The 13,483-nt window shown below is 42.4% G+C and overlaps 1 protein-coding gene across 1 annotated transcript; it reads right to left on the reverse strand.

Annotated features, from left to right (window-relative positions):
* Positions 1-10,279: 10,279 nt before the first annotated feature.
* LOC104447846 (isoflavone 3'-hydroxylase) lies at positions 10,280-13,228 on the reverse strand. The gene is made up of 2 exons (XM_010061579.3): positions 12,250-13,228; positions 10,280-11,224 (listed from the first exon to the last, which is right to left on the reverse strand). The coding sequence occupies exons 1-2, from the start codon at positions 13,153-13,155 to the stop codon at positions 10,604-10,606; spliced, it is 1,527 nt and encodes a 508-aa protein (XP_010059881.1). The 5' UTR covers positions 13,156-13,228; the 3' UTR covers positions 10,280-10,603.
* Between the last annotated feature and the right edge of the window lie 255 nt (positions 13,229-13,483).

Here is a 13,483-nt window from a genome sequence, read left to right on the forward strand (position 1 = left end):
CTTAATAATCGTTTCCCACTCGGTGAAATCAGATTTTTGGCTCCTTCGATCGTATAGTGGAGCATCACTATAGTAACTCATTGGCTCGATTTTGATAATTTCTTGATCGCAAAGGTCAGTCAACACATTTAGTGACTGTTCCCGCCTAAGAGTTTGACCGCAATAATTATTTGAATTTCTTTATTCCATTGCACTCTAGTTTGATTTTTTTTTCCGCTTCCATTCATTTCCACCTCATTTCATTTGTACAAATTTACTATGTCGTTAAATATTAGTTCATAGGAATTAGGGTGGTTGAACAAAAGCAAAATAAATTCATTGGAGAATGAACTTGTCAAAGCTGTGCAAGAATATTAGCAACTTTGCATATAGCCTACGGTGACTATCAATTAACACATAAATTTTACCATTTTATTTATGACAAAATTGCGTAAAAAATACATGATCAATTTTGAACCCCTAAATAAAAATTAATTTTCACTAAATTGCATCACATGTAGACGTTAGGAGCATTAGCATCAGTACTATTAATTAAAAAAAGAAAATCTGAATTTTTAAAATTAAGTTAAAAAATTTATTATTAAAAAATTAATCAATTAAAAGAAAAAATTAAATAAATAATTTTCATCACGAATGTCTTCATTAAGATGCATTGCATGTAGACATTAGGAGCAGTTACATTACTTTCGCTAATTATTAAAATTTTAACAAAAATCGATAAAAAGATCGAATTAAAAAAAAAAAAAAAAAAGCAAGACCGGGCCGGGGGCAGGTCGGCCTGGCCTACTTTCTTTTTCCTTCCTCCTTTAGGCCATGGCCCAGCCTGCGAACCTCTTCCCTCCTCCTTCTCCCCCACGCATCGCACGCGGTCTGCAAAAAAGAGAGAGGAGGTAAAGAGGCAGAGGGGGAGCGATGACGCCGGCAAGAAAGCTGGGGATGGCAGGGGCCATGTGCGTCTGTCGGCCAGGCTTGAAAGCGAGAGGGGAGCAAGTGAGATGGGTGGTCCTTGGCTGGTTTTCCTCTTCTTCGGGGAGAGAGAACCGCGGAGGAGATTTGAGAGAACGATTGAGAGGGCGAAGGTAGGGCCCCTATCACCCGAGCGCATAGGTGCCCCTCCGCGTCGCTCCATTTTCAAGCCGCTGGACCGGGGCTCGCGGTTCTTCGGTTCGATCGAGTTCCGACCCCTACGGTGCTACGTTTTGTTACCTCCAGACCCTGCTCGATTGTCTATTTCTATCTCGGTCGCCTTTTGATGTCCCGGTCGAGTTATCGTTTGCCCTCCAGTCGACGCCCACCGGATGTTCGATGAAACGTGTCTATGATACCCATAAAAGTTATGTCCTTCTTGCTAAAACTGTAGATCCCTTTGTTCACATTTTGTTAGTTTTTATAGGTCATTGTCTCGATTCATCGCTTCTGTTCTTCGTTACGGTTACTTTCGTGTGCGTGGTGTGTTTTGCGTTCGTCATTTCGGTGAGGGACAATAGCCAACCGTGACTTTTGTAGAGGGTGGGAATGGGTGGTGGACAAATGAGAAGCGCTCGGTTTTGCATCTTCAGTAAGAACGATGGAGGTTTAGTTTTTAATCTTGCCGGCTTTTGCTTAGGATGAGTGAATATGTTGATCTGCTGGGCTCTGGGCATGACGTGAGTGCAGACGTTCATGAGAAGTGAGGAGGGAGGACGAACAAGAAAAAGGAAATAAATAAAAAAAGGGAAAGATGAAAAAAAAAATTGAATAATAAAATAATAGAAACATGGGTTAGAATTTTTATGAATCTGGACTAAGCGTGCGGGGCCGGCTTAGGTTTTGGGCTTAGATCAATTAAAAGGAAAATAGGAAATTTGGGCTTGCTTTGATGAAAATGCCTATTCAGGCCGGATCCTTTGACCAAGCCTGAGCGTTTTTTTTTTTTTTTTCAAAAAATCAGAAATCTTTGGAAAAAGCTAAAAATAATTATAAAATCTTTAGAAATTAGATTTTGACTAGTTTCATTAGATTTTTCATGTTAATTTTGGTTTAGAACTAGTTTAGTATAAAAATGTGAAAATCTTTTGATAAAAAATTGCACTCAAAATTAAACAAACTCTTAGAGCTTTGTGATAGGGTTTCATTGTTTTCTTTTTCTAAGACAAGTTATTAATCTACTACGTGCTTTCAATATACTAGTTGCCGTTTACCTTGGCTTAGTTAATAATGGTATCTTTTTTATTTATTAGTGCTAAATGCCTCCTTTGCCTTGCAATTTATTTAATACTTTCCTTGATTGTTGATTGTGGGACCATCCTTTTGTTGCAGCATGCTCTTCAGATTTACGGATTCGCAGGGGGCCTCAGGCCCTACTTAGTCGGCAGTCCCCCTCGGTCTCCGTAAGGTTGGACGTTTTCCTCCTTTCTCCCGAAGTAGCGATTCCTGATCTCTTTTCTCACCTGATAGTCCCCTCGCATGTTAGTTGATAGATATAAAATTAATCAACACTAAAAAATCTTTTTTTTTAAATGAATAAGATTAAGACCCCAACCCTAGATTCCCTGATTGCGTCAGAAGTTAGAAACACTCACATACTTCACTTGGTTTTTAGCCAACTCCAATGAGCTAATGTCAACTCTTTTATAAAATTTTTATATCCTCAATTTGATCGCTCAATGTTGCGCAAGATATGGGTTCGAAAGAACCCGTGTTTAATCAGGCCGTAGGCTCGCCTTTTAGGCAATACCCTTAGACCTATTCCCTCCTCGGTGGGATAGGTCGCGACACTATCTTTTGGGCATGGTCAGTCTTGTCCCTTCCAACAAGTCCCTCCCTTCCAACAAGTCCTTGAGCTCATTGCCAAATCATTCCCACTCAAAGTGTTGAAGAAGCACCATTATTGCCAAACTCACCACTCTATTGGTGAGGCTAGCACTAGGACAACTCCTCCTCCCATCCCAAACGACAACAATAGATATGCACGATCCCCTCCCAATCGCAAACGGCAACAATGGATTGTCCCACTTTTGGGTCTCTTTGAATTGCCCATGCATTTACTAGGATCATGGTGCCCCGAGGCACATCTGTTGGAGAAATCTTCTTAAAGTGTTTTGAAGTTGACAAAACGTTTCCATCAATCTAGTCTGAAGGCTTGCAGACTCTGCTATTTAAAGTTTGAAGACCTCCGGACAGCCAGACTCAAGACTCAAAGTCTATCCTCATTGTGAGTCTCTAATCCGTTGAAGAAAGGTTATCCAGAACTGGATGTTCCGTCAAGGATTTAATCTTATCAACTGGAGAAGATCTCGTAGCTGGAGAAGACGTAACGAAATCCTTTGATTGATCGAGATTGATTCGATGATTGAAGATTCGATAATTGCCTAAATATTCTTGGAATGTTTTACTTATGGAAACCGAGATCCTGATTGTATGGGCGAACATGATTGATGGGCTATCGACATGTTCCTTTAATAGCTCGAACAATCTTCCTAATTGATTCCGTCCAACGGGTAGATTGGAGGAATTCCTTTGGAAAGTGCCAACGGGTATGATGATGGCATAAAGGAGTATATAAGGAAGAAGGTCTTAGTTGTTTGAGGTGTGCGCGATAGAAGAATTCCAAAGTCTGAAGCTCCTTTTTTGTTTAGACAATCACTTTGAGCGAATACTTGTATACAAAAGAGAGTCTATATTTGTGAGAAACCTTGAGGAGGTGTGGTAGAACATCTACACTGTGGAATCAAGGCAAAGCTGTGCTGTAACTTCTCTTTTGATCATAGTGAAATCCAGCTGGTAGGCTGTCAGTGCGGAAGAGTGTACGTAGGCTTGGAATAAGCCGAACCACTATAAACTCTGTGTTTAATTTTCTCTTCCTTACTCTCTTTAGCTTGATCGCACTTCATAACAAACTTCATTTCTATCATTTGTCAAGAATCGCTTCCATATCTAGATAAATTGTTTGTGCACCTATTCACCCCCCTCTAGGTGCTTATATTAGCTATCTCAACATCGAATTTGCTAATTATGTAGTCCTCAAAGAATTTGCGAGGTATTAGGAGTGGCGCCAGTAGAAACAACCAAAGTGCCTTGTTGATAATGTTATGAAGGCAAGGTATCTTGTGGATGTTTGTTTCATTAGCTAGATAGTCTCAACCAACGATGTCGTCTAGTTCTACTTGAGCTTTTTTCATGACGTCCGAATGGTTGAGTAGGAGGGACATGGCCCATCTATTGTTACCACGGATGTGTTCGTGCCCGCATTGCATTGACTGTCGCGAATTGTGTTTAAGTAACTGTGTATGCTCAGTTGTTTCAAAAATAGACGAAACTTGTTTTCCAAACTAAAGAACAATAAGGTTCAGATGTAAAGAGGAAAATGCAAAGGAAAAGGTTCGGTTTAAGTTAGTATCAATAATTGGCTGCTCTTATGGTCTTGTTCATGTAAAAGTGCAACATTTATCTACATCATGCAGATGTATAAGATTTTCTATGGTGGATTGTCAATGATGACATTTTATTTAGACGACATAGTTTAGTATGGTTCGATGGGTACTCAGCTCAAATCGATTGGAGTTAGAAAACATGTTTAAGGAAAAATAGAATTTTACCTAGATCAATTACGGCACACATGACAGAAGAATCAACTTGTGTGATTGACATTTCTATGCGTATTGCACTCTATAAATGTTCTTTCATTTTGTCCTTTCTCTTCTTTCTACTTTGCAATCTATAACAATCTAAATGGCGGCCACTATTGATGAAAGAAACATGCATGATCTTAGCTGCATATAAGTCATTGAATATGAGCCTAGTCTAATGGCCCGGCTGATGAAAAGGATTCCACATGAGACCGTATGATTGAATGGTCCATATAAATTGGGTCCACATGCATCAGACTCACATGCATTGAGATCATGAAATAACGATTAAAAAATCTCATACTCAAAATTAAAAAGAAAAATAGACCTTTTACAAAACAAACTTTTGGGTTGTTAAAAAGCCAACCTTTTGTTCCCGGGCTTGGAAGAAAATTCTCAACCTTAGGAGAGAATTCCAGAAGTTCTTCAATTCGCGGATAGGCGATGGTCGCTCGGTGTCCCTTTGCTTTGATCCTTGGCACCCCCGAGAACCCATGAACATTTTCTTCACGGATGCTGACATCTACCATTCGGGCTTATCCAGACAGGCTGCAGTTGTGGACCTCTTCTCCTTGCAAGGCCAAGCCACCAGGGCCATCCTAAATTCGTGGACTCATACCCTCCCTATACTAACGCAGCACCCAAATTGATTCTGTTGGCTGGAACACTCCTCAGGATCCTACTCGGTTTCTTCTGCTTGGGAAGCTATTCATCGAAAGAAATGCTCGGTCCCGTGGTCCTCCTTCGTCTAGAATAAAACTATCTCCCCTAAGTACTGGTTCCACCTCTGGCTCATCACCAGAAACTAGGGGTGTGCAAAATACCCGGGAATCGCCCGAACCACCCGGAACCGGACCGGAACCGCCTGGAATCGGCGGTTCTTGAGGGAATTGGTCGGTTCTCGGTTCCAATTTTTCGAAACCGGTGGGTACCGGTCCAGTTCCCGGTTCCATGGGCGGATCCGCCCACCCGGATCGACCGAACCTTTTTAATATTAAAAAAAAATTACTAAAAGAAACCCTAGATTAGATCTCATATCCTCACTCCCTTCGTCTTTAGTTCTCTCTCTCTTTGTCTCTTCCTCGGTTCCTCCTAGTCCTATCGCCATTTCGATTCCTTCTCGAGCGTCAACACCGCCGCCGCTGCTCCTCTGCCGCTGCTGTTCACCCCCTCGCGTCGGCCGCCACCCGCCACAATCGTAGAAAATTGTTTCGCGACCGTTCTATGTTGAAAACCCGACCATAGACCTCCTGCCCTCCTTCCTAACTCATAGACTCGACTGTTCTATGTTGAAAACCAAAATTGTTTCGCGTCAAGATCGGTTCTATGGATTCACTCGGGAACCGGACCGGCCGGTTCCAATTTTTCAGAACTGATTCTTAGTGGGCGGTTCCCAGTTCTAGGTCGGGAATCGCCCGCCCGGACTATGCACACCCCTATCAGAAACTGGTTACCTACTCAAGTTCTCTTACTTTCCTATGGTAGGATTGCTGGTGGCGCTTGTTCTTTTTGTAACTTAAGGCCAGATTCAATTGATCATCTGTTTTTTGGCTATCATATTATCGCTGGTCTTGCTGTGTTTTCGATTGCAAGATGCAATCTCCCTTGGCAAAATAGGTCGTGGATGGAAAATTTACAATGGGCTATCAAATCTCTCTTCTACAATGATTTTGCGCATTGTATTGCCCGGTTTGCCTTTGGGACCCTTTGTCATGTAATTTGGAAGACGAGGAACAACATCCTCTTCAGGAGCCAAGCTCTGCTTGTTCCTGCGTTGCAAATGCATCTCGTCAAAGCTGTTAAGGACCTTCATTAATGATAACCTTTGTAGTTATTACGCCCAAGTTTCAACAATCACCATAGCCTAATAGGAAACAGCCGAAGCAAGCCACCTCAAGCCCAAATTAAGATGAAAGGCAACTTTTTTTTTTTTTTTTGTCGAAAAAAGGCAACTTGAAGTAAAGGGTTTAGAGGCTTAAAACCATAAACCAAGCTGCACCAGAAAGCTGTTGAAAATGGTTTTGATTAGATTTTGCCACTTTACTCTCATTAGTGCTCACCATTGCTCAAACTTCCACCAAATTCGGTCAAGTTAATTTCCACATTTGGACACACATGCTTACATTCAAGATAATGACTGTACTCTTCACGGTATGTACGGCTAGTGACGAACAGGTCCACATCCGATTTTCAACAGAAAAAGCTTGCATGGAGAAGACAGATGAGACTGTAGTTCATAAGGGCCTTTCTATGTCCCCAAGCCCTCAAGGGACTGTTCTTGAATTACGCGGTCCGTAGCCACACTACACGTTGACATTGCTAGGTATCACATTACGATGCACACTTCGAAATCTGGGGTGATCCAATGACTATAATCCCTAAGAAACAGTTCTGTAGCCCAATTTAAAGTCGGAAAATTTATCAAAACAGAGGGCCAAAGAATTTCAAGGGCGATCACAACCAAACAAAAAGTGCAATCTAGCACAGAAAGAGAGCCTTTCCTCATGGCAAATCAACAATTGAGAGGCTTTCAGACGTTCACGTTACCCTAATTACAACACATACGAGATCAACATTACTCCTCGAGCAAAGGTCAAACGAAATTATGCACAAATCCACAGCAAACGGCAACACATACTATCCTATCAGACAAACTACTTCACTTCACTGTACTACCTCAAAACCCCAAGCTTGTCATCTAAAGGAAGCAGAACTCCCCACCTCAAATAGAAGACGACTTTTCGACCTCGGAATCGAAGGAAGCGCGGACATCTAACACTTCGGGGTCTTCGGCGGGAAGGAGCCGCGGTCCCGGCGGTGCGCGGCTGGACGGAGATCAGCATGCGCCTGGCGATCGCCCTGGCGTACGCCTGGAGGACGTCCGGGCCGTCGTCGTCGGCGGAGGCGACGGCGTACTCCTCCTGCTCGATGGCGCGGGCGATGGACGCCGCCTCGTCCCGGGGCAGGGTGCCGTAGCGAGTGGAGAGCGCCGATGGGGCCGACAACGTCCCACGAGGCGCGAGACGATTGCGTCGCGCGTGGTCCGCGTCGGAGGCCAGACGCGAAAGGCGACGTCGGGGCTAGGCTCTCTGGGAGGCCCCTCTTTCGACTGGGGCGGCGGCGAATTCTGCTCCAGCGGCGGCGGGGGCGGCGGAGGCGCCAACGCCGTAGCTTCTTCCGATTCAGACATCGGAGGAAGCGAGTCTACCAATTAGGGTAGAGCAGACAGCGAGTCCCCAAGCATTAAAGATAAAAAAGGTAGGGGTCCCATCTTAATTTTTAGCTGTAAATTTCTTGATTGTTTTGCCATAATTGCATTTTATAGAAAGTAATTTTTACTTTATAGATTGGAAATTTAATCTAGTGACCGTAATTAATCTGCATCTATAACTGGTAGTATATACCTTTATAGCGATGATTTATCTATAGAGTTTGTAACACAAGAATGTTCACATGATTTTACTCTACTGGTCGTAATTTACATGTATTTAGTTGTATTTTATTTGCACATGTAAGTACAAACATCATTATGACAATAATTTATTCATAGAGTTTTTTTTTTTTTGGTAAAGATAAGTATTGTATAGATTTTGTCAAACGAATGTACAAGGTAGGAGGCCCGGCATTACAACCAAACACACAAGAAGAAGATAAAAGAGTCAAACTTATTCATAGAGTTTGTAACGTAAGAATGTTATTATTAATATAAGTTTTTCTTTAATAATGGTGGTTGCTTTATAAGTTCTTGTCGATGAAAAGTTAGAAAACCATCCCTTATATGCAATTATTTACCTTCAAGCCTACACATTCAAATCTCAGCAACTTTCTATGAAAAATCATACTCAACTTGATGAATTTATTGCAAATACTTTTTCATATTCTTAGTAACTTACCTCTACGATCGTAACAATTTTTAACAGCTCGTGAATGAAAAAAATCATATTAGTGGGTAATAGTCCTCATATGTCATTATTTTTTCTTAATCACTAGTGACATTGACAATTTTGTAGTCAATTATTTCCTTAAATATTAATGTTATTATATTTTTTAAAGTCATCCGCCATTTGAAATTTTCCCCGTAATAATCGGACCGGTTTCGTAAATCGCTAGACAGGACCAGAGAATTTCCCCGAGCAGGGGATGTACTGATCCATGATGTTGCTTACCAACAAGGAAATTTTTAATCACTGCCACATTGTACTGATGCGTTTAAATGGTCTGCATTGATCCGCATGAACTTCATTTGAGAGTAATCATGTTAAACGGTCAAGATCCACTTTAAAATATGGGTCACGGTGGGCACTCATTAAGTATACTTTATCTGAAATAATTTAATTTAAAGACACTGATTGTGCATAATGGAAAGGCAATCGATGCATTGAAAACCATAGAGTTTACTTAATTAGTTGCTTAACAAGTGTGCTTGGAGCACTCACTAACATAATCATGTCTTTCGTGAGCGACCCTTTCCTTTTCGTTACTTCATAGCTAACACCAATGAAAGCATAGAGAAAGTGTTAAAATATTTAAATAATAAATTACGTGTTTATTTAACAATTTAAGCTTATAAAGTAATTGACAGTGATATCACATGGTATTACAATTAGGAGATCCTGAATTCGAATATTCCAGGTCCTTATTTGTCTTGCCAATTGCATATTTCCACGTTTTAGGCTTAGGTCAAATTCCAGCTTACATGTAAAAGCTGTTAGAATAGTTTCCAGCCAACGCATGAAAGCTTTTAAAATAGTTGGCAAACCCCAAACCTATTTGTCTCTCCATCGCATATTTTCACCATTTTAGGCTAAAGTCAAACTCCAACCTACACGTGAAAGCTTTTAGAATAGTTGCTAGCTTACACTTGAAAGTTTTTAAAATAGTTGGTAGTCCCCGAATGAGCAATCGACTGGCCGCAAATACCTTCATTTTCGGAGCTGGCACAGTGAAAGCAACCCACCAAGAAAGCCAAGTTTAAAGAACTCTCACCAGAAAGCAACTAGTTTTCAGTGGGAGACCAAGAATTTTGAAAGTGATCATCGAGACCAGTCCGCCATGGGAAAGCGAGCGTGGGTTTACGGCAAGCTAGGAAAGACAGCTGAAGGAGATGCTTCCAAGAATAGCGTTCCGTCTTAGTAAAATTGTTAGAGAAGATAAAAAAAAACGAAGTCGCACCTAGCAAAGAAACCTACGCAGAGGCACCAAGAAACTAGTGGCAATCATTCCACCAAGAGCAGGATATGTACCGATTATAATGCCGGACTCGAACTATCAGGTATGAGCAACTCACTTCGAGTAAATATCGTGAGGCGTTAACGATGCGAACCCATAAAAGATCACTCATTCTTGGTCCTATGCAGAGCCACCGTCCACCATCGCTAGTAGCCGCCACCTGTTGCCATCGGCCACTATGGTTGACATCACTGCCTGGCATTGCTCTCTCTCTCTCGATAACTTCATCAGCTTCGTCATGTCGTTTTGCCATCAGACCCATCACAACGACAACATTGAATCCATCTCTTTCCCAAGGCCTTGAAATCTAGAGTATACCAAGGAGCTCTCTTGGTACTTACGCGGTAACCTATAACCCCATGACATTGGATTTGTCTAGGGACTCATATCTTGTCTAGAGGAGATGCCCCTCAAACCTCGAGATCCAGAGGACACCAAGAAGATGACAATCACCTAGCAACTCTAGTTAATAGCAAGTCTTGACTTCAAACACACATATCATCTTACAATACAAATGGTCTAAAGTATTCTGAGACCATTCAAAGACCTACCGAAAGTCCATCTGAATGGGCATTTCATTAATACATTATCATCAGACACAACAGCTAGAATTCTTATTCCATTCCACTCTTAATTTGAGTTTATTTTACCTCCATTCATTTCCACCTCATTTTATTCCTACCATTTTACTTTTTTATTGCACATTAGTTCATAAACATTATGTCGGTGGAACATCACCAAAATAAATTCACTGAAGAGCAGCCTTCTCAAAGTTGTGCAAGAACATTGGCAATCATGCATCCGCGCGCTTTGCACATAGCCTCCAATGGCTCTCTCTTGGGCATTGTGAGTCCCGTCCCCTCAGACAAGTCCACTGGCTCTTCACCAACTCGTTCCCACTCGAAGCACTGAATAAGCGCCGCTAGAGCCAAACTCACCGCTTTATTGGCAAGGCCAGCACCGGGACAACTCCTCCTTCCCATCCCAAATGGCAACAAACGGTACGCTTGATCCCCTTTCAGTCCCTCATACCTCTCAGGTTTAAAACTTGTGGGATCGTCCCACACATTTGCGTCTCTATGAATTGTCCATACATTTACCAGGATCATGGTGCCTCGGGGCACATTGAACCCGCCAATTGTGCAGTCCTCAGCAGACTCATGAGGCACTAAGAGAGGTGCCGGTGGAAACAATCGGAATGCCTCGTTGATGATGTTGTGAAGGCAAGGTAGCTTGTGGATGTCTGTTTCATTAGGTAGACGGTCTCGGCCAACAACTTCGTCCAATTCTACTTGAGCTTTTTTCATGACATTCGGATGGTTGAGTAGGAGGGACATAATCCATTCTATTGTCACTGCACTTGTGTCCGTGCCTGCAATTAGCAATGACTGCCACAAATTGTGTTTAAGTAACTAAGTATGCTCAGTTTTTTCAAAAATAGATGAAATGTGTTTTCCAAACTGAAGAAAAATCAGGTTAATATGCAAAGAGGAAATCACTAAGGAAAAGGTAATTCGCCACTCTTATGTTCTTGTTCTTGTATAAGCGCATAATTTATCTATTACATGCATCATGTAGATCTAGAAGTGATATTCTATGGTGGGCGTGTCAATGGTGATAGTTTTTTAGACGGCATGTTTTAGCATGGATCGATGGCTACTCAGCCCAAATCGATTGGAATTGCAAAACATGCATAAGTTCAAGAAAGAAAAATAGAATTTGACTTAAATCATTTTCCGTACACACAACAGAAGACTCAATGATTTGTGCAATCGACATTTCTACACGTCTTGCACCATATAAAAGCTCTTTCATTTTGTGCCTTCTCTTCTTTCTACTTTGTCATCTACAACAATCTAGATAGTGGCCACTACTGAAGAAAGAAAAATGCACGGTCTCGGATATGAGGTCAATTCACTGTACCGGTGGATGAAAAGGATTCCGCATGAGATCATATGATCTAACGGTGTACATACATTGAGATGATGCAATGATGAATAAGAAAAATAAATCATATACTCTAAATAGAAAATTAAAAAAAGACCTTTTACTAGACGAATTATAAATGTGAAAGTAGTTTTGAATTCTGTCAAGTATAGAAAAAAAATTAATTATTCGTCAAATTTGTAATATGCTAAAAGGAGACGGCGTTTTTCGCGTTTTAAATTCATGAAGGTGGATGTATCAGAGGAAACCTAACGATCATAGAAAATTATTTGCTCCCTCCGCCTCTCGTTTCCCTTCTTTCCAAACAAACCCCGTGCTCTTAGACTTTAACCTCGCAAGGCCATAGTGCGACGAATGACCCGTCACATATTTTCTTCTGATGGTGAGCGCCGAAAGAATTTAGTCACAATCTCTTGAATACAGGGCTGCATAAGTCAAGTGAACAGAACACGAGTTAAGCACATACCAGGATATGGCCTTTGATGATATCGTCCGAGTAGCCCTCCAACAGCATGGAATCGATCATCGTCTTGCTCTCCACCTCTCGGCCACCGTTGCTTCTCTTCATTCTCGACCTGAGCTCGTCTATCAGGCCCTGCAAGATCACATCAGCCCTCTTGGCAACGTCCTCCATCCTCCTCTCTCTCCCCTTGAAGTCCGCCACCATCCTCAATGCTGATAAGAAATCGCTCGGGTCCGTCCCGCTCAGCTCGAAATGCTCGCTTATCACCTCTAAAAACCGTATGCCCACCTCGGCGTCGCCTGCATCGACAGTAGCCCCAAGGTAGCGCTTCCCAGAGATCATCCTCATGATGATGTTGAAGGACAGCTCTTGCAGCCTCGACCTCAGCTCCACCCTCGCGAAACCGCCGCTCCCTGCTGCTGCCATGGCGACCTCATGGAGGCTCTTCACGAGGAGCCTCAATTCCTCCAGCCGGACGGCGAGGGAGCCAGCAAGGTGGTGGGGGGAAAGGATTTTGAGGGTGAGGCGGCGGAGGTTGAGCCAGTGGGGGCCGTAGGAGGTGGAGCCGATGGTGGTGTTGCCGTAGAGCATAATCTCGGAGGAGAGCAAGCGGGGGCGGTTGGCAAGGATGATGTCATTCCTGGTAAAGCACTCCTCGGCCGAGGACAGGGAGGATATGACGACCACAGAGCGGGAGCCGAAGGAGAGGGAGAGGACCGGGCCGTAGCGGTCGGAGAGAGACTGGAGGGTTCGGTGGACCGGCTCTTTGATAAGGAGGAGGTGGCCGATGATAGGAAGTGAAGGTGGGCTGGGTGGGAGATTCCTCTTGTTGCTTCTCTGCAATTTGAACAAGAAGAGAAGGAAGAGGACGAAGGATGCTGAGATGATGTGCACCCACAAGTCGTCCATGAAGATGCTATGGAGTAGAGACTTCTGTCGTTTGCGATAATTTCTTTTGAGAGAGAGAGAGAGAGAGAGAGAGAGAGAGAGAGAGTGGGTGGGGAGAGAGATGCAATAGGCTAGAGGTTTTATAGAATTCGTGGGGTCTAATTTTTTCACACTTAAGACCATTGGAATAATGCTGCGTATATCATAATTATTAGTAGAAAGTAATATACCGAACTCTATGTTTGCCTATATATATTTGTTATTTCTACATTCGTGATATACCAAACTCTATGTTGCCTATATATTTGTTATTTCTACATTCATGACTTACAATTGCAATAAGTAATTA

Source organism: Eucalyptus grandis, chromosome 6 (genome assembly GCF_016545825.1).
Source record: "Eucalyptus grandis isolate ANBG69807.140 chromosome 6, ASM1654582v1, whole genome shotgun sequence".
NCBI classification, from domain to species: domain Eukaryota; kingdom Viridiplantae; phylum Streptophyta; class Magnoliopsida; order Myrtales; family Myrtaceae; genus Eucalyptus; species Eucalyptus grandis.

Bases quoted from the DNA above. Each gene is read 5' to 3' on its own strand.
- LOC104447846 (XM_010061579.3), bottom strand. From the start codon at position 13,155: ATGGACGACTTGTGGGTGCACATCATCTCAGCATCCTTCGTCCTCTTC. The intron at 11,225-12,249 runs GTATGTGCTTAA...AATTTGTGGCAG, and splicing joins TCATCAAAGGCCATATCCTG to TCATTGCTAATTGCAGGCAC.